An 18817-nucleotide genomic window follows, 5' to 3' on the forward strand; every position below is an offset into this window, starting at 1 on the left:
AAAAATGGGATTCACACATGACCATGTGTTATAAGCAGGTTCACAAGCTTTTGGGTGTGATTTATTAAGGGAAAGATGGGTATTGTAGTGTTATATGGCACCTCAATGCAATCTACAGAATTTCACAGGAACACTCTGAAAAAATGCACATGGTGCTGTCAGACAGATATTTCAAAGACATAGAGACATAGACATTGTAAATGATATGGAATTTAAACAGGCTAATAACATGATGAATGCCACAATGAGGCCTGGCCTTTCCCAACCAACTAAACACAAGGATATTATTTTGAATCTAGATCTGGAGTTTATTCATCCTTTGCAAACAAATGATCCAATCAGTCATATTCTGCATATACTGGCAATCCATTTCAAAAGTAGGGGGCTTGAATTTCATTGGTATATGGTATATAATCCATTTTGTAACTAAGGGGCTTGAATTTCATTGGTATGTGGTACATAATCCATTTTGTAAGTATGGGCTTCAGCATATGGTACATATGGCATTTCATTTTGTAAATAGGGGGCTTGAATTTCATTGGTAAATGGTACATAGTCCATTTTGTAAGTTTTGGCTTAGATGTCTTCAGCATATGGTACAGAATGGCAATGTACATTCAGCAAGTGTACTTTTAATCTCGGCTAAAAATAATTTTTGAAATATTCACAAAAGGAAATGATATGGCTACTTGTACAATGCCAATTTCATAATACTGAAGTACCTACACTACTGCAGTTGTAACTATGCAGGGATTATCAATTTATGTTGAGCTTGCATGACTTTCATGCAAAGAAATTCCTATGGTAGTAGTCATTTGATGTACATGTGTTCTCTGAGAAATGAAAACAATGAACGTAATGGTCATGTGATCATCTTGACCAAGATTTCTTGTTATATTTAGAATTTTTCATTAAAGAGTGAATCCTTGGTTAAAAGTCTCTTTTATATCAGTTATCACATACCTTCATGCTCGTAAGAAAAGGTCATGAATTTCATTAACTGTGCCTTCCAATTTAATTCTAACTAAAACAATTCATGTCCCTTAACAAGTTAAGGAAATACAGGCTTTTTAGGTTCAGAGCAGTGACAACCATTACTTGCCAAAACAATAGTTATATAAATTATCTGTCACTTATGGCTTTTATTATAAATCAAAATGCCAATTTCCAGTTAACAGTTATCAGCAGATTAAGAAAATGTGGTACAAATAGTTATGAATAAGTGCAAATACTAAATAAGTAAATATATTGAGTCTGTTATAAAGTTGTTTCATTTTTTAAGTAATAATATTTAATTGTTGTGCTCTAATTCTTATTACAATATTGTAGAAAAGTGTATTAATAATAAACACAGATTTAAAAAATAAACAATAATTAGGCTTGCTGTTATGATTTCCTTTGTGAGTTATGTAACTTCTTACATCTAGAACATTACACACAAACATCAATCTGTATTTCTATCCAACTCCTTCTATGTGTCTTTTTATTTTCTAAACTTATGTCACATATTTGATTGGGAAGGGGGAAAGATTGTAAGCAATTCTTTTTTTCACAGAATGAAAGTCTTGGAATAATTATATGGATCATTTTTACAGGAGTGTGTGTATATGTGTGTTATGTGTATGCATGTGTGTGTTATGTGTATGCATTTGTGTGTTGTGTGTGTCGTAAACAAAAACTGATCACAATACTGTAGAAGCCTTCTACAACTGATTGCATCTACATATATCTCTAGTTAATTAGCCTAACCTTTTTTATAAGCACAAAAATTTTGTTCCAAAGAATGAAATTGGGTTACTTGCAAATCTGGACCATCTTGAGTGTGCTAGATCACTTTCAATCAGTCCATGAAAGCATCATTTTTTCGAGTCCTTTATATGTTGGAAAGAACATCACATCTTTGCTTTGAATATCCAGTTTCCACTTAGTGTACCTAAGTCCAATTAGATAAAGAACTTGCTATGAATGTTCAAAGCCTAAACTTTGCTGTTATTGGTTGAAGTGCTCTTTTTGATGTTGACATAGTTATTACACTCATTGTGTAGTATAAATAGCTTTGTGTAGTTATTACACTCATTGTGTAGTATAAATAGCTTTGTGTTAAACACCCCATACTGGTATCCATCACTGAATGAAGATATATATAAAAAATGATGATATGAAGTATCGCAATACAAACAAAATGGAAGAAAAAAACTGAAACAGGAGTTTAATGTTGTTAATTTTTCTTCTGAGACTGTCATGGTATAAACAGTTACCAAATCACACAGCAAATAACACCCAGAGGTAATGAACATTTTGGAAGGCACTAATATGCTATTAATATATGCATGATCTGATATGCAACATAGCAAAATCTATACCCAGAAAATAGTAATTCTGAGATAATAAAGAATGATAAACACAATACTTAAAAAGTAAGATGTTGAATGCAATGTTTCGTTGTTTCATCAGTGTAATAAGTTGGGTATTTCACAAAGGGTTTTATGAAAACATTATTAGTGATATTCACCAGTGAGGAAATAAAGTACACTCAATTCTTACATGTTTTGCCAGTGTAAAAAACAAACCATTGGCACAATTTAACTAGTTCCTGACAGTTCATAACTATCACACCTGCCACGTGAAAAATTATTCACAAGTTATTTATTTTGCAGTCTTTCACCTAAGGAAATAGTGAGATATAATAATAAGAAAATCTCCATTAAATTCAGCTCACACCTGTAATAAAGTAAATTATCCATTATCTGCATATCTTTAATTATAAAACAATTACATAAGGGTTGGTATGCATTTTCAGGTAAAATGTTACCTGTTCATTTCTCAGAGAACACATTAACCCCTGGTGACAAGTTTAAGTGTCAGGAGGTAGTAGCCTACTGCCGAGCTCTGTAACATCAAGATCATGTATGATACACTAAATTGGGTGGTATTACAGAAAGGTAGACAGATGTAGCTCTACAGTGGTACCAAATAATCAGGAATATCTTGTTGCACTACAAAATATAGAGGGAAAGAAACCTCATTTTTCGGACTCGATTTGCTTCTACCCAAAATTCACCTGTGGTCGTAATCCAATTTTGTGTCCGCATTTTATACTTTTTGGTCTCAGATCTAAGGCAGACCAGTATGAACTGCAGACAGATGAACCTTTGCAAAAATTAGGATAAGATGGGCATTTGGAATAAAGAGTGGTCTCGATACGAAAATAATGGGTCCATTAAGCAAACAAAACAAAAAAAAAGAACAAAAGAAAGAACTCCAACTTTTACTCTTCTGCTCATGTGCAAGCCAAATAAAAAATGAAAAATGATATTTCTAACACAACTAGGCAGTGTGTTTTTGGAAGATCACCTGGAAGTTGGTGTTTTCAGATGTATTTAGAAATAGCTTTGAAATTCTGTTTCCTACTCGAATTTCAGATGGAAATGACAAAAAAACTCCAGGGGTTAATGTTTTAAATGATGGGAGACTGTGAATAATGGTGATAATTGGGGTGATGATGATGATGATGACAATGATAATTTAATGACATGGTTAACTCTGACTTATCAATGAATTATTGTTATTATTCAGGTCCAAAGTCCTCAGACAGATAATATCCTGGAAACCATAGGGAAAATTCCTTATCATGCTGTCCAAGAGTCCACAGATGTTGAATCAGATAAGAAGTCAGGCATCAGCAGTTATGTTAAGTGTAATTCTGAACCATCACTACCAAACAATCAACATCCGGTAAAAGAAGCCAGTGATAACATCAAAGATGTTATAACTCCTAAACTGTTAGAAGTACCAGCTGTCATTGACTCTGTGCAAAGTAATGACATTATTAAATCATCCCCAGAACCATATGGAATAGGACAACCTGAAGCAGCTGATTATATACCAGTTGTCTCACATCCTCAGTCAACACTGGCAGATAGCATTGCTCAGAGCCAACCAGATGTCAGTAATTATGTCAGTAATGTCACAAGTCCAGAACCAGTACAAGTAGCTAGCAATAGCATGGGTCACTCAAGTGTCAGTAATTGCATTACTAGTGATGTAACTCCACAAACAGGGTCAGACGGTCAATCATTTGTCAGCGATTATGTCACTAGTATCCCTCAACCACAACAAATATGTGCAGATAGAAGTACCAAGGGTCAGCCAGCTGTCAGTGGGTATATCAGTAACGTCATGAATTCTTGTCCCCTGTCCAGTAATAGCACTCTTGCTTCTCTCACCAATGGCACATGTTCCCAGCCAGTGTTAGCAAGTATGAATAGACAGTGTCAGTCATCTGACACTGGTTATGTCACTAATATCCCCAGTTTTCGGCTGCCACCAGCTATGAATGAACCCCAACTTCAACCAGCTGTCAATGATCATGTCTTTAATACACAGTCCATGTCAGTGGACAGTGACAACCACAATCAACCAGCTCTCAGCAATTATGTCCATGATGCCATAAATGCAGAACCAGCTGAATTAAATGATAAATATCAGGCAACACAAGATAACTATATACGTGACACCACAATTATGCAGCAAGTCTCTGTGGATGTCAATCCCCATGTCCAGACACCTGTCAGCAATTATGTCACAAGTGTTACAAATCCTCAGCCAAGCAGTGAATAAACAAAGCCAGGTCCAACCAGCAGTTATGGATTATAAACTTCCACACTGCAGACATCCTAGTGATATGACACAAATTGTTAAGGCTACGTTAAAAATAGGGGTATTTAACCTCTGCTAGTATTAACAAACATACAAGCTACTCAACAACCAGCTATCTGTCAGTAATCAAATTAGTATTGTCATTAAACCTAAACCATTGACTGTGTTAGACAACTATGTCATTAAACCCAAAATGATTACCAGTGTAGTTAGATAACATACCAAGGTGCCAGCCAGATATCAGTAATTAAGTAGGTATTATCAACCTAAGACCATTACCAGTGTAGTTAGATAACCTACCAAGGTCAGAGTAAGATATCAGTAATTATGTAAGTATTATCAACCTAAGACCATTACCAGTGTAGTTAGACAACCTACCAGTGTGCCAGCCAGATATCAGTAATTAAGTTTTATCAACCTTAGACCATTATCAGTGTAGTTAGATAACCTACCAAGGTCAGAGTAAGATATCAGTAATTATGTAAGTATTATCAACCTAAGACCATTACCATTGTTGTTAAACAACCTACCAAGGTTCCAGACAGATGTGAGTTATTAAGTCGGTAAATCATTAAACCCAAAACGATTACCGGTGTAGACAACCTTCTAAGGTACCAGCCAGATATTAAGTCAGTATTATCATAAGTCCACAGATCATGCCAGAAACCTACCAACCAAAGGTTCAAACAGTTGTAACATTTGAGGCACTGGAGGTGAGGCTGTACAGAAATTCATATATCTGTCTGTCTGTCCATTTATCTGTCTATCATACAATCTTGCGACTGCAGCTGGTCTCAGTTTTTAGTGGATTGCCATGAAACTTGGTAGATGTTATGGTCATCATTTGAAAACGTGCATGATGACAAGTATGTTAGTTCCAGCAGTTGTATTACCCTTGTTGTGTTGCAGCAGAATGGACACAACTATAGAAATTTGGCATTTAATATGGACATCATCTAAATATGTGCTTATTGACAAATCACTTTGCTCTTGCAATTTTTATTAGAGTTAGTGTGATTGTGACTTGCCTCTGAATATAGTTTATGAGAAAATATTGTATCTGCTAATTTTTCTGAAAAATGATGAAGAACAATACAAAAACTTATAATGCTATTTATTCAAGTAGTTTGGAAACAGTGTACATGTTTTTTTTATAACTGTTATACGAAGGCAGTGTGGTCAATCTGATTATTTATTTGGCAGCTTCATAATCATATTTGTATGGTTCCAAATTTCAAAGCAACCCAGGTCTGTTGATTTGATGATGACTCTTCATTTGGTATCAACACTTTTGTTAGGGTTTACCTCAGACACTGATGCCTGCAGAGTTCTGTAACTTGGTACATAATTTCCATAGTCTTAGAAAATGCATGTGTTTGCTACCAAAAAAAATATTCTTCTGAGTCTTTTACACCTGTAAAATTTGCTTTACACCTTTAATTAGAACATTTTACACTTTTTATATTGCCCATACTTTTTGTACAGTATAATTAAATCTAACCAGGCACTAATGCTTGCAGAGTTATGTAACTTGATGTGTAGATATAACAGGAAGAGTACCACACCTTTCACTTATCAAAACTAGTTTTTTTTCTCCATTTATATTTAATGATTCACTGATCTGCATTAACCTTTGTGTTTTGCTCAGTTTTACAAATGCTTGCTTGCAGTCATGCAGCTTTGTATCTTGATGTATCATGAAGACTACTGAACCCATTTGTGAAAACTGTTCCAGTGACCTAAATTCACACTCCAGTTGTCTGCATCAACTTTTGCCTTTTAGCTCGTTGTCTCAGATCCTATTTCTCACATGGTTTTCAGATGCTTAATAAAACATATTTCAACTTGTCTTAACATTGATGAATCATGAAGAATTGTACAATTCCAGTCTAAACTAGATCACTGTGACCTTATTTCATGCTACGCTAATAATCTGCACTAAACTTCTTCTTGCACTATTGTCTTTGAAATATTACTTGATACCTAATGATTATTATTGTACCATTTTGAAAAAAATATTCTTATAATCTGCCATACTGTTGTCATTGGTTGGGTTTTTGTTTTGATTGTCAAATGAAATTGGATAGAAGAATGACACAGAATTGAACTAATCAGTGAATATAAAATATGGGCCATAGTGACCTGCTTTTGCCGTGAAGATGTAGTATTATTCAAGATTACTATTAATGTATCATTTTGACAAAAATGAAACCTTGTAATCTGTCCATACACCTGCCATTGATTGGGTTCCATTACAAGCTTCATGATCATAGGTAGGTCTATGTGGTTGCAAGCTAAATGTACAAAATGTATCCATATGTTTTACTTGATTTTGTGTTGTACAGCACAGCAATACAGGAAGGTTATTCAGTGTAGTTACTGGTATTATCTACATGCCATGTTAAAGACCCAGCACAAGATGTGGTAGTGTTGCAAAGTACTCCACAAAGTTAAAGCACTTCTGATATTTTTTCATACTAACTAAAAGAAAAATATTCTTTATCAGATAAAATCATTGATGGTGCAAATTAAAACAGACAAGTAATTGTTAATATTGGGATTGTATCTAGTGCACAATTTATGCTGATTGTTTATTAAAAATGTCATCATAGTATAAAAATTCATTAAGGAAGAAAAAGAAGCACTTATCCTGAAAATGTGCAGTATAGAACAACAAATTTGTATGCCCTCACCATATGTGTGGATGGGGTGTTTAATGTTACTGGAGTCTGTCCACCCTATCGGTTCATGTCATGTCACTTTATGTTACAGATTTTGTTTATACTCAGGAACTTGGAGAGGACTTCATAAAAATTAAGCCAAACTTCTTGCATTCAAATGAAATTTAGTATTAGGGTTTAAGGTCAAGTTCAGTTTTCACTATTTTCTGACAAAATTACACTGAATTGCGGCCCAGGTTTTAGACTCTTAATTTTAATTTTTCCATTGCAACAGTTTGACACATTTCTAGCTGAATTATGTATTTCATAGCACTGTGATTTCATGTTTTATGTTACTATGTATTTTATGCTGTTTTATAGACATTGTTTCAAGAATTCATATTTGGGTATATACCTAGTAATCTCAGTAATGGTCAGCCATAAAATTTCAGCTTGTGAAAACATTAAGATATGAATTTGTATGTTCTGTCTTTTAAGACATAATTATCTTGCTTTTGTGCATTTTAAATTATATCTTCAATATAATCAGTAAGCTTGTAGCTTTTATAGTGCTTTAAAGCAGACTTTGTGTCAGTGCTTTTTCATATTCAAGCTTCAACCAAGAGGTTGTCTCCTTTGATATCTAATTAAGCCAAAAGCTAATGAAACGATTAACCAATGTACCAAGTAAGTACCTTTTCTGGCTTGAATCCATGTAGCAAACATTTTATTATAATTTTTTCTGTAGTTGTTGTTATTTTGGTGGTTTATTTGGTTGGTTGTTTTTAAAAGCACTTTCAACACAGTTTTGACTATATGAGCTGAGGAAACAGAAACTGAGTACCTTTCCCAAGGACACACTAAGACAGTCAGTCCAGGTTAGTCAGGGTGGATAATGAACCTGCTTCCTTTTTGGATTATTAGTCCAACCCTCATCTAGCTAGGCTATGTGGCTCACTTCCTATTTGTTGAACTCTTAATCTGAAAGACATATACCACATAAATACATCATTATGTGATCTCAGAACTTTAGTTATATTGATAGCTGTATTTCGCTTTCATGCTAAATTTCCAAAACAATTCACTCCTATTATTTTTATAATATCAGTTGTTTGAGTTTTAAACTCAAGGTAGAAGTTTCTTAAGAAAAGTTTATTTAGAGTTTCTTGTTTGTTTTACTATCTTACTTGCTCCACATTTGTTTGATTCATGTGGTTTCTCTCTGAATATTTATTTGCCATTATCCTATGTATACATATGTATATAGTCACCAATTTTATAACATTTTATCATAGTTGTGTTTTTGTACACAATAGAATTCTATATTGATTTAAGATCTTTTAATGAGATATTCTACAAATATATTTTGTTATTGTTTGTTATAAGTTTATGGTCGTTATATAAAGTGTTTTCTCAACTCATTAAACCCTGAGCCAAACAGCTAGGCAGTCCCTACAGCATACTTGCAGAGAGATCACTTAGAGCAGTGTTAGCCTTACCTGTGTCTGTATCCCTGAGACTTGCTGACAGCACTTGGCTTGCAGATTTTTACAGAGGGGCTACTTGCAATAAAATATTTTTTGTATGTTCCTTCAATTAAGCTGAAATTTGGCACAGCAGTTCTCCATACATTTTTGTACATAATAGTATAACTTTCATGCTGCATGCAGAAATAAAACTCATGCATAAAGGTAAAACTAAATGATTTACTTACTAATTTGTCTTATTTGCCATGAATAACCCATAAAATCAATTATGAATTAACACTGAATAATTAGCACTATCAACACATGAAATCAATTCTATCTTATGTATACATAAATTCTATTTGTCATCTCTGTTGCAAACTTAACCTTATGAGTACTCAGTCAGAGTTTGTCAAGTAAAAGTCTACTCCCAGCGGCTGATTCTCGTAATTTTAATCATTTTCATATCTAAATATTTTCACTATTTCTGTTGCTACTGAAGTCAATTTTTTTTTCCTTTCTTCAGCAATGCTCACTATATCTGTGTTAACTAAAATTTTATTGGTTACACTTCCTGCATAATTTGGAAATGGCTTGAAATCAACCAATGGTTTGCACCAGTTTAACTCGTCATGCAGGATACAGACCTAGACTAATACGACCACTCAGTCTTGGTGCCTGGGATACAACCAGGTAAACTGAGTCATATTATCATGGCATGCGGGAGATGAGGGAGGTAAAGTATGATGAGTTATAGTGGTGGCAGGGGTTCATGAGTCAAATCAAGTTATAGATGATTCTGTTCATTTCCTTTGTTGTAAATATGTGTGTACATGTTCCTTTAAATACTAAACCACCTTTTTTATGCCACCCAGAAGCAGAGCATTATCTTATGATGTCCATCCATCCATCAGTTAGCAGCTTTTTTTCTGCACTTAAACTCAAGTTGTCCACTATTTACAATCACCAATTTTGTGGATGGTTTGCCCTTGGAGTAAGGAACAACCCCAGTACTCTGGGGGTCAAATGGTCAAAGATTAAGATCACTTTGATTGACAGGAAAACAATTCTGCACAATAACTGTAGTTGTCCACCATCTACAGTTACCAAACTTTGTAGAATGCTCCCTCTTATCAAATGGTAACAGGACAAGATCATTGTGACTGAATGAAGAAATGTGGGTTTTGCAATATTTCAGTTTTCTAAATAGATTACTATTAAACACAGGACAGTTATATATGTAACACAAATAACATTTCAGCTCACAATTATTAGTACATGTATCTACATTTTTTAAAATCTAAAATGTGTATTGGTTAGTTACAGTGATATTAAACAGCTGACAGTTTTAGCTTTCATTTTGTATTCATGCATCACCATTTCAAAAGTTTATAACACCATTTATGTATATTTGTTTAAAATTGTGTCAATTTGGAAAAACTTTAATTTACTTGCTTGCTATTCATAGATTCTATGATAATATAACCCAGAATGCTAATGTGCAACAGCAATTTAGAGCAACCCAGTTCTGTACCAAAGTGCTAATGTGTTACAACAATATATACTGTAACTCAATTATATGCCAAAGTGCTAATGTGTTAAAGCAGTATATACTGTAACTCAGTTATATGTCAAAGTGCTAATGTGTTACAGCAATATATACTGTAACTCAATTATATGCCAAAGTGCTAATGTGTTACAGCAATATATACTGTAACTCAATTCTATGCCAAAGTGCTAGTGTGTTACAGCAATATATAGCTATGTGTTTTTGCTTAGCCTTACACACTTCTTTGCAAATGTGTATCACTCTTTATTCTCCTAGTCATTTCAATTTATTTGCAGCCTTATACGAATGAGAATCTTGCAAACACATCACCTATTAATATTTTACTGTATTACCTCGCTAATTTAAATTACATGAAATTGTAGGCACACCTCATAAGGCAGCATATTAAAGCTGTCACAAATAAGCCTCATCCTTCTCTACATTCATCAGCCTGAATAAAATTGTTTCTGTTTACATGAATATTCTCACAGGCTTGGCCAGTGTGGGTATGTGAGAAAGCTTGCTAGTTGTTTCCCATGGGTCAGAGGCTCTAACCAGTTTTTCTCCAGTTCAGTCCTCCACCAGCTATACTAGCCATGTATAGCCAGCCTATTATGTCCTGAAACTGGCATTAAACCCTAAAATACATCAAAAAAGAAGGTGAATATTTTCTAACAATTTTGGACCAATTTGTGATGTCTGATTTTCTTAAGAATATCAGAGATAGTTCCAGTACTCAACAGATAAAAAGAATAAAATGAGGAAATAAACAGACTTTCATAAACTCTTGTAAATTTATTTTTTATCCGTTGGAGCAGCAGTCACTAACTTGAAGTTCCAGTTTTCAATTCCCATCAAACTGTAGCGTTTTTATCATATTTTTTTCATTGTTTACCATTATGACAGTGTAAGTGAAATTCATTTCATCCATTTTTAATTTTAGATAACTGAGACATCATTAAAAAATAAATATTTCTTTGATTTCCAATGGACTATTATGGGTATGCCATCAACATTAAAAATTTCTTGGTGGTAAAATCCCCACAAGACTTTGTGATAAGAAGTTAGTTCTTACCTCTAAGTCGCTATGCATCTTCATTTTTTTTATAAGATTTTCATTAAGAATTTGCAGTTGGGTGAAAATGTGTATTCTGATGTTTAATTTTATTTAGTCTTAAAAATATTTATAAATTCTCAAAACCTGTAAATTACCATAGAACTATTTGGGAAATAAGATGTGGAAACTTGGATTGTTAGTCAGCAATTTTGTTACATAGTGTTCGTAGTCAAGTTCTTAGTTTTCACACTCCACAAGAAATGACCTATTGAGAGTGTCATTGAGTAGCCACTTAATTTTATGCCAGTCACCTGCTGACTTTTATATTGCTGGCCTTTGCAAATAATGCCATGAATACCCGAGAACCGTTAGTTTGTCCATGAATACCCTAGAAGGGTTAGTTTGTCCATGAATACCCCAGAAGGGTTAGTTTGTCCATGAATACCCCAAAGCGTTAGTTTGTCCATGAATACCCCAGAAGTGATAGTTTGTCCATGAATACCCCAGAAGCATTAGTTTGTCCATGAATACCCCAGAAGTGATAGTTTGTCCATGAATACTCAGAAGTGATAGTTTGTCCATGAATACCCCAAAGCGTTAGTTTGTCGATGAATACCCCAGAAGCTTTAGTTTGTCCATGAATACCCCAGAAGCATTAGTTTGTCAGTCATGACTAACAGAGCTTCGAACACAGAAGCAGATTTCATTATACATCTTGTACAAACATTTGTATTGTTACTACTTTGACAGTTTTAGCACAGAAAAGTTAATGCTCTACTTCCAGTGTTGTTGTCATCAGTCAACATTAGCCTTTGCAAAGGCACATTTTTTGTTTTTAAATTTGTCCTTTTCTCAGACACTGTTTTTTTGTAAATTCATGAAACTATATACTGTATGTGCATATATCTATAGGAGTACTACACCATCATACCAAATGTAGGTTGCTGTAACCTATTTGTCTTGCTCTAGTAATCAGGTACACATGTTATCTATATATCATTTTCATGGACACGTGATTGTAAAATCAGCTAAAAAGATATCCTTTATGAGGACTTTTATATCACTGTTCCAAAATTAGGTAGCTGACCTAATTTAAATTCTTCAGTGACAATGTATTTTATTTTTACACCCATGTTAGGTTGGGCATAGATGTGATGACATTATATATACTTCTTCCCATTAAATATTTGCCTGTCCAGCCCATAACAATGTAATGGTTGCAGAGTTTCATGAAACTTTGCTCAGATATATTTTATTACTAGACAGTGTGTTGCCTACCATAGCCAGGCCATCTGTTTCAGTATCAAGAGGGAAAATGTAACTCTCTGACTTGTGTTCTTGTTCAGGGTATAACTTTTGAACCACAAAAGGTATTTTAATCAAATAAGGAAACTTTGTTGAAACGTATCTTATGACTGTGTCACAAATCAGCCTGGCCAGATCATTGTTGATCCTGATGGATGATATGGGGGTCTTATGTGTGGTAACTTCTCAAAGATTACAGTTCTCAGCATCACAAAAGTATTCCACTGTGATGAGTTTGGGAAAATAATGTGTTTTAAGTTATTATCTCAATTACTGTTGATGCTAAATTCATTGTACTGGAGCAAGGTCACTGTGACCAACATTTGACTTAGTGTTTTGCATTTAGCTTATTCCCAAATAGATATTTACATGATATATAATACTGTCATGACTAATTCATTTCTCATGCATTGTTCATGCTCGACTTTTGAAACTTTATGATATGCATACCTTTTATTACATACCTTTCAAATAAAAGGTCACTGTGACCTATATTTTACCTTTACTGAAGGGGCCCTGAGTGGCCGAGTGGTCTAAAGTGCTCTCCGTTACGGATCACTGCCATCTCACCTCTGTCTGTGTGGGTTCAAGTCTAGGATTTGGCTAATGTGGGTATATGGGAAAACTTGCCAGTAGCTTCTCGTGGGTTGGTGGTTCTTCCCGGGGTTTGCCCAGGTTCTTCCTCCACCATTAATACTGGCCGCCATGTATAGCCTATCGTGTACTGAAAAATGGCATTAAACCTCACAACAATAACATCAACAACAACAACCTTTACTGAATTTAGTTAAATGATGTGTTTAGCTTGTGATGACCACATATGAGCTAGGCATGCTTCTTGTATAATTTCCCACATAGAATCCTAAAACTTAGGGAGGGGGTGCATTTTGAAAAGTATTACCATTATTGCTAATAGGTCTGTGACCTGCATTTCATGCATTAATTAACATTGTAGAAATTTTGTATTTAAAGTTATTACTTGGGTACTATTTATGTTAGAGTAATGAAATTTGCTAATTGAATGCATGTCTTTGTGATACTAAACTTATACAATCAAAGAAGGTCAGTGTGACCTACATCTTATGCTTTACTAACAAAGTATTTGTGTTAAACTTGTAACAACATAGTTCAATGCAGTGGTAAACTTTCCATAATTATGATGGCATTGCATATTGTAATAGGTTAGTTTCAACTGGTTAACTGTATTTCATGTAAGGCCTCAGCTGTGGTGAATAAATCATGTGATTACTGATGCATGAACTGTGCTTATAATAGTGGTCATACTCGGTGTCACTACAATGCTGCTCAAAACTTGTGATTTCCTCCCCGTAAAATATGACCTCTAGAACTGTACAGTAATAATAGCTTCTGAAACAAATTGTATCGACAATGATTTGAAAAAAGAAACAAATTAAAAAAATACATTTGGTTTTTATCAACTCATTATAATACCTCTGCTGTTGTTATTTTTGTTTGTTTTTTATGCCCAGTCACAGGGGCCATCATATTGTATAATGGCTGCAGGAGACTACTTAAAACCTCTTAGAGATGAATTATTTAATTTGTGATTATATTTTTGTTTTTCTTCACGTCATTTTTGAGTGCATTGTTTATATAGTTATAAAAATATATATGTTCATGCATATGAAAAGTATCACTCCAAAACTAGGTCATAGAATCATACCAAAATTAGGTCATGGTAATATACATTTAATGTTTCAATATAAATGATTTTCATGTTTCTTTACCACAGTAATTCTTGTGTGGTCATTTACACATTTCAAGTTTAGTTGAGTTTCTTGAACGTTTTGCTCTTAAGTTATCAAGCTGAATATGAGCTTAAATAATTATAGTTCAGCACCACCATATTGACCACTCTGGTGGCCTAGTGGTTAGAGCATCCACTTTGGATATGGGAAGTTGTGGGTTCGAACCCCAGCCAAGTTATACCAAAGACTTATAAAAATGGTACCAAATGCTGCCTTGCTAGGTGCTCAGCTTTAAGAGATTAGTGTTAGGACGGGTCAGCCTGGTGTCAGGACAATGTGGGACATCATGCAGTTAGATCATCTTGCGTATTCTCAGATTGAATAAACATATGCCAGGAAGCTTTAACAGCTTATTTATGTTTACCAGAGTTTGGCAGAATTTTCATTGCAGTTGAAATAAATGTGGAATCTTTTTACTTGAAAACCTTTGATTTTAATAAATTGTATATGCTGGTGGGTGTGAGGACCATAGTCATTTTCTCAGCTAGAAGGAGAGAGGGGAGACGCTACATCCTGGTACATTTATATATACAAGTGTTAAAGCATGCTTGCCATAACATGATGTGTCATGCTGAAAACATGTTTTTCTCCTGAACTGCTGGACAGTCATCTTTTTTATAAAAAAAAACAATTTTCTATAATCTTTGGGGAAAAAATACACCACAGTATATGCCTGTAAAATATAGCATGTGTAAATGATAAAGTTCACTCAGTAGAAAAACCCAGTTTGTTTTAAGTTATAGATAAATAAATGTGTGTTGAACAGTTGAAGAAGTGCAGTGTTGATTATTGGGAAGTTTTTCAAGAGCGGAAACATTTCTTTAAAGTCAGATTTTACTCCACATTTAAAAATGCAAAGCATGATTATTTCGTTTGTCAGAATAGTGTTCAAATGTCATTCGTTTTTGAAGAAAAAATGTAAAAATGCATTTGCTAGTCAGGAAACAATCAGCTAACAACAAAGTATGCAAAGCCCAGTAAAACTAAATTTCAGTTCCTAGTTTACGGATTTTGAGCTTGGAAAGGACAGCAGGGGGAGGGGGTGGCAGGGATTTCATTCTTTGCACATACTGCAAACAAAATATCAAGGTAGGTCATTTTGGGATGTATGACATCTTTTGAAATAGTGGCACCACCTATTGGTAGCCTTGAGACAAGCGAAAACATGCTCATCATGCAGAGTCGAACATTCCAATTAATTCTCAATATTATCATTCATTATTTTAATTAAATTAAAATGTGAACTATGAATTGATCCAATTCTTTTTAGGATGATTTTGGCATGAAATAGATTGATTCAAAAACAGTAATAAGCACACTTCATGTTTACGTAGTTGATTTGTACTGATAAAGCATTAACAGCCATTTTGGACAGAGGCATTTGTTACTACTCTAGTACCTGTAAGACCCTCATTAAGTTTGAAAATACTATGCCCCCACCCCAAATGAAATGATCAGTCCCAAATGTAATGTATATTCTTTTTCTCTGCAAAGATGGTCAAACTGCATGGGATACAGTGCTGACACTATGGTTGGCAAAAACAACTTTGTTCTTACTTTCACTCAAAGAATCCAGCAGGGAAGTTTGAACAGTACCTTCTGGTCTCAAATAAGTACAAAGATGAACACAAATGACACTTGCATTACCTTCAGACTTGCTATTTAACTATTGAGAACAGCAAAATCGGTATCTTATATTTTTCTCTCAAATGGACTTTAAAACAGAAACTTGCTGTATTTTTGTGTTTAATATCAATGTGATTTGTCATCATGTCAATGTTTGCACATATGCGTATGGTGATGATATTTGACAGTGCAGATTCTACCAACTATTTATCCTTTGCAAGTGTACGAAATGCTTTAAATAAAACAGAATTTATTTTCTTTTAATGTTTACATTTGAATTTCCAGTCATTTTCCATAGACTTATATGAAAAGATAGCTTATTCTCAATTGGATCATGTTGTATTTTTGAGGATCACTTGCACTGACCCCCACTTGGACCTCAAAACAATTTTTGAGTCTCAGAAAAAAACAACTGTCTGGGAATATGGCAAATATGGTTCAGATCACTCCGCCATAGTAAAAATTTATGTGGAATCTCCAGACACTTTCACTTAAATTTCCTGTACTTGCAAAGACAAATCTCTGCATGTGTAGGCTTCATAGTATTATGTATCAAAAGTAGAAGATATGCAGAGATTTGTATTTTTTGGTTACTTTTTTGCTTTGTATTATTGATGATCAGTGATACGTGACATTTGTCCTCCGGAAAATATTCTTAATTTTTGAGTAAGTTTTGTTGTATTGTGCAGTTATAATAACAGGAGTAAAATCCATCTATATGACTTTTTAGAAATATATGTTACATTTTTAGAGATTATATTTTGAAAGACACTGATACTGTTAATGCTGTTTATATTGCAAATGTTTTATTATGAAATTAGAGGATTATTATTTTAAGAAAAATAGCATTCACTTTTAAATTTTCTATGCAAAATTTGTTTTTATATTCAACTACATGAAATTGTAAGCACACCTCATAAGGCAGCATATTAAAGCTGTCACAAATAAGCCTCATCCTTCTCTACATTCATCAGCCTGAATAAAATTGTTTGTGTTTACATGAATATTCTCACAGGCTTGGCCAGTGTGGGTATGTGAGAAAGTTTGCTAGTTTCTTCCTATGGGTCAGTGGTTCTAACCTGTTTTTCTCAGGTTCTTCCTCCACCAACTATATTAGCCACCATGTATAGACAGCCTGTTATGTCCTGAAAACTGGCATTGTCCTCTAGAAAATATTCTTAATTTTTTGGTAAGTTTTGATTGTATTGGGCTGTTATAATAACAGGATGAACATCTATCTACACGATTTTTTAGAAATATATATACATTTTTAGAGATTATATTTTGAAAGATACTGATACTGTTAATACTATTTATATTGCAAATGTTTTATTATAAAATTAGAGGATTATTAATTTAAGAAAAATAACATTCAGTTTTAAATTTTCTATGCAAACTTACATTTTTTTATGCAGAATGTTTGTTTTACATAAATCAAATTACATGTATATAGTCATCAAATTCATTTAGTATGCTAAAGTTCTTACCGTGCAACCACTGTGCCTGTGAGTTACTTTTTTAGGTGGCATTAGAAAGACATGTGTAATATACTTAGTTAAAAAGAGGATTACTATCCATTCGGTTTGAACATAGCATTGGACGCACTTGTCCAACATGAACTTTTAAATTTGTGAGGACTAGTTTAGCTAACTTGGTGCTAACTATAATTTGGATAGAGAGAACATTAATTTTTGTAAAACACCATGGACTAAAGATATGTACCTGTTTTAAAACTACAGTTATCTGAAGTCTGCATGGATGATGACAAACTGTCTGCTTCCTCATGTGATTTTGCACCTTCCTATTGACCAAAAAGATTAAATGCAGTGTTTTTATTTTGGTTGGTTCTGACTACAGTCTTTAAGTACTGGCTTAGTTGTTGCAAGGATGTACTCTATAGAGAGATGCTACAGTCTGTCTGAATGGATAGTGTCATCTTTCGTTAGATCTGAAGATTGTCTGTGATGACTTTTTAATGATTTAAGACATGTACATTTTCACACTTGCCTAAGATTTCTTTGCATCTTTACTGAAGAGCAGGCTTTTATGTAAAACATTTTAAAATTTATCAAATATATTTGTATAAAGCATGCAGGTCATTTGTACAGAGTCTGCAATTGAATTACTTTATTCTACAAATGTAGAAGATGCTTAAGTTGATCATAATGCTTGCAGTTTCATTTAATGAAACTTGTTGATAAAATTAATGTGAAGTCACATGTGATGCAGAAACAGGACATCACAAGTAAGTGCCAATCAAAAATTGCAAAAGAATGTCTCTGACTTGATTCATATATTTTTGTATACATGCAAAACTCTTACAATCTTTCATAGTTATTAGAGAATATACATTTGTATTTTAAGATTTAAATAAAGAATTCTTCACCAATGTCAGAGTCTCATTTCTTTATGCAGTCTGAATACACCTGTATTTCAGATTGTGATTGAGTTTTTTAAAAAGTATACATCATTTGGACTGAGACACACTCTGGAAACTTCTTCGCCACTACATCATCCCAACCATGCTGATGGACTGGATCAACAATGCTTTAGCAGAATGTCCTGCAGAGTCATTCATGCAGGATCATGCAGAACAGCACACAGACTGGCATGAGGCAAGGCTGCTTGCTGTCGCCATTTCTCTTCTCACCATCGACTGGATGGTGAAGACGTCCACCAAAGGGCAGAGAAATGGGATCCATTGGACATTGTGGAGACAACTTGAG

At 33.9% G+C, this 18817-nt stretch overlaps 1 protein-coding gene across 13 annotated transcripts in view; it reads left to right on the forward strand.

Annotated features, from left to right (window-relative positions):
• LOC149807275 (uncharacterized) overlaps positions 1–18480 on the forward strand; it is a 181209-nt gene extending 162729 nt beyond the window's left edge. For 12 of the 13 annotated variants that reach the window (XM_089964394.1, XM_089964370.1, XM_089964385.1 and 9 more), the window contains one exon: positions 3577–18480. In XM_089964394.1, the coding sequence (XP_089820520.1) occupies positions 3577–4620 (1044 nt within the window). In that variant the 3' untranslated portion in view covers positions 4621–18480. The remainder of the gene's footprint in view (positions 1–3576) is intronic. The other variant, XR_016422200.1, reaches the window with a different exon arrangement.
• Positions 18481–18817: the final 337 nt, after the last annotated feature.

This window comes from Sinohyriopsis cumingii, chromosome 1, assembly GCF_028554795.1.
Source record: "Sinohyriopsis cumingii isolate HCF-2022 chromosome 1, ASM2855479v2, whole genome shotgun sequence".
Taxonomy (NCBI): domain Eukaryota; kingdom Metazoa; phylum Mollusca; class Bivalvia; order Unionida; family Unionidae; genus Sinohyriopsis; species Sinohyriopsis cumingii.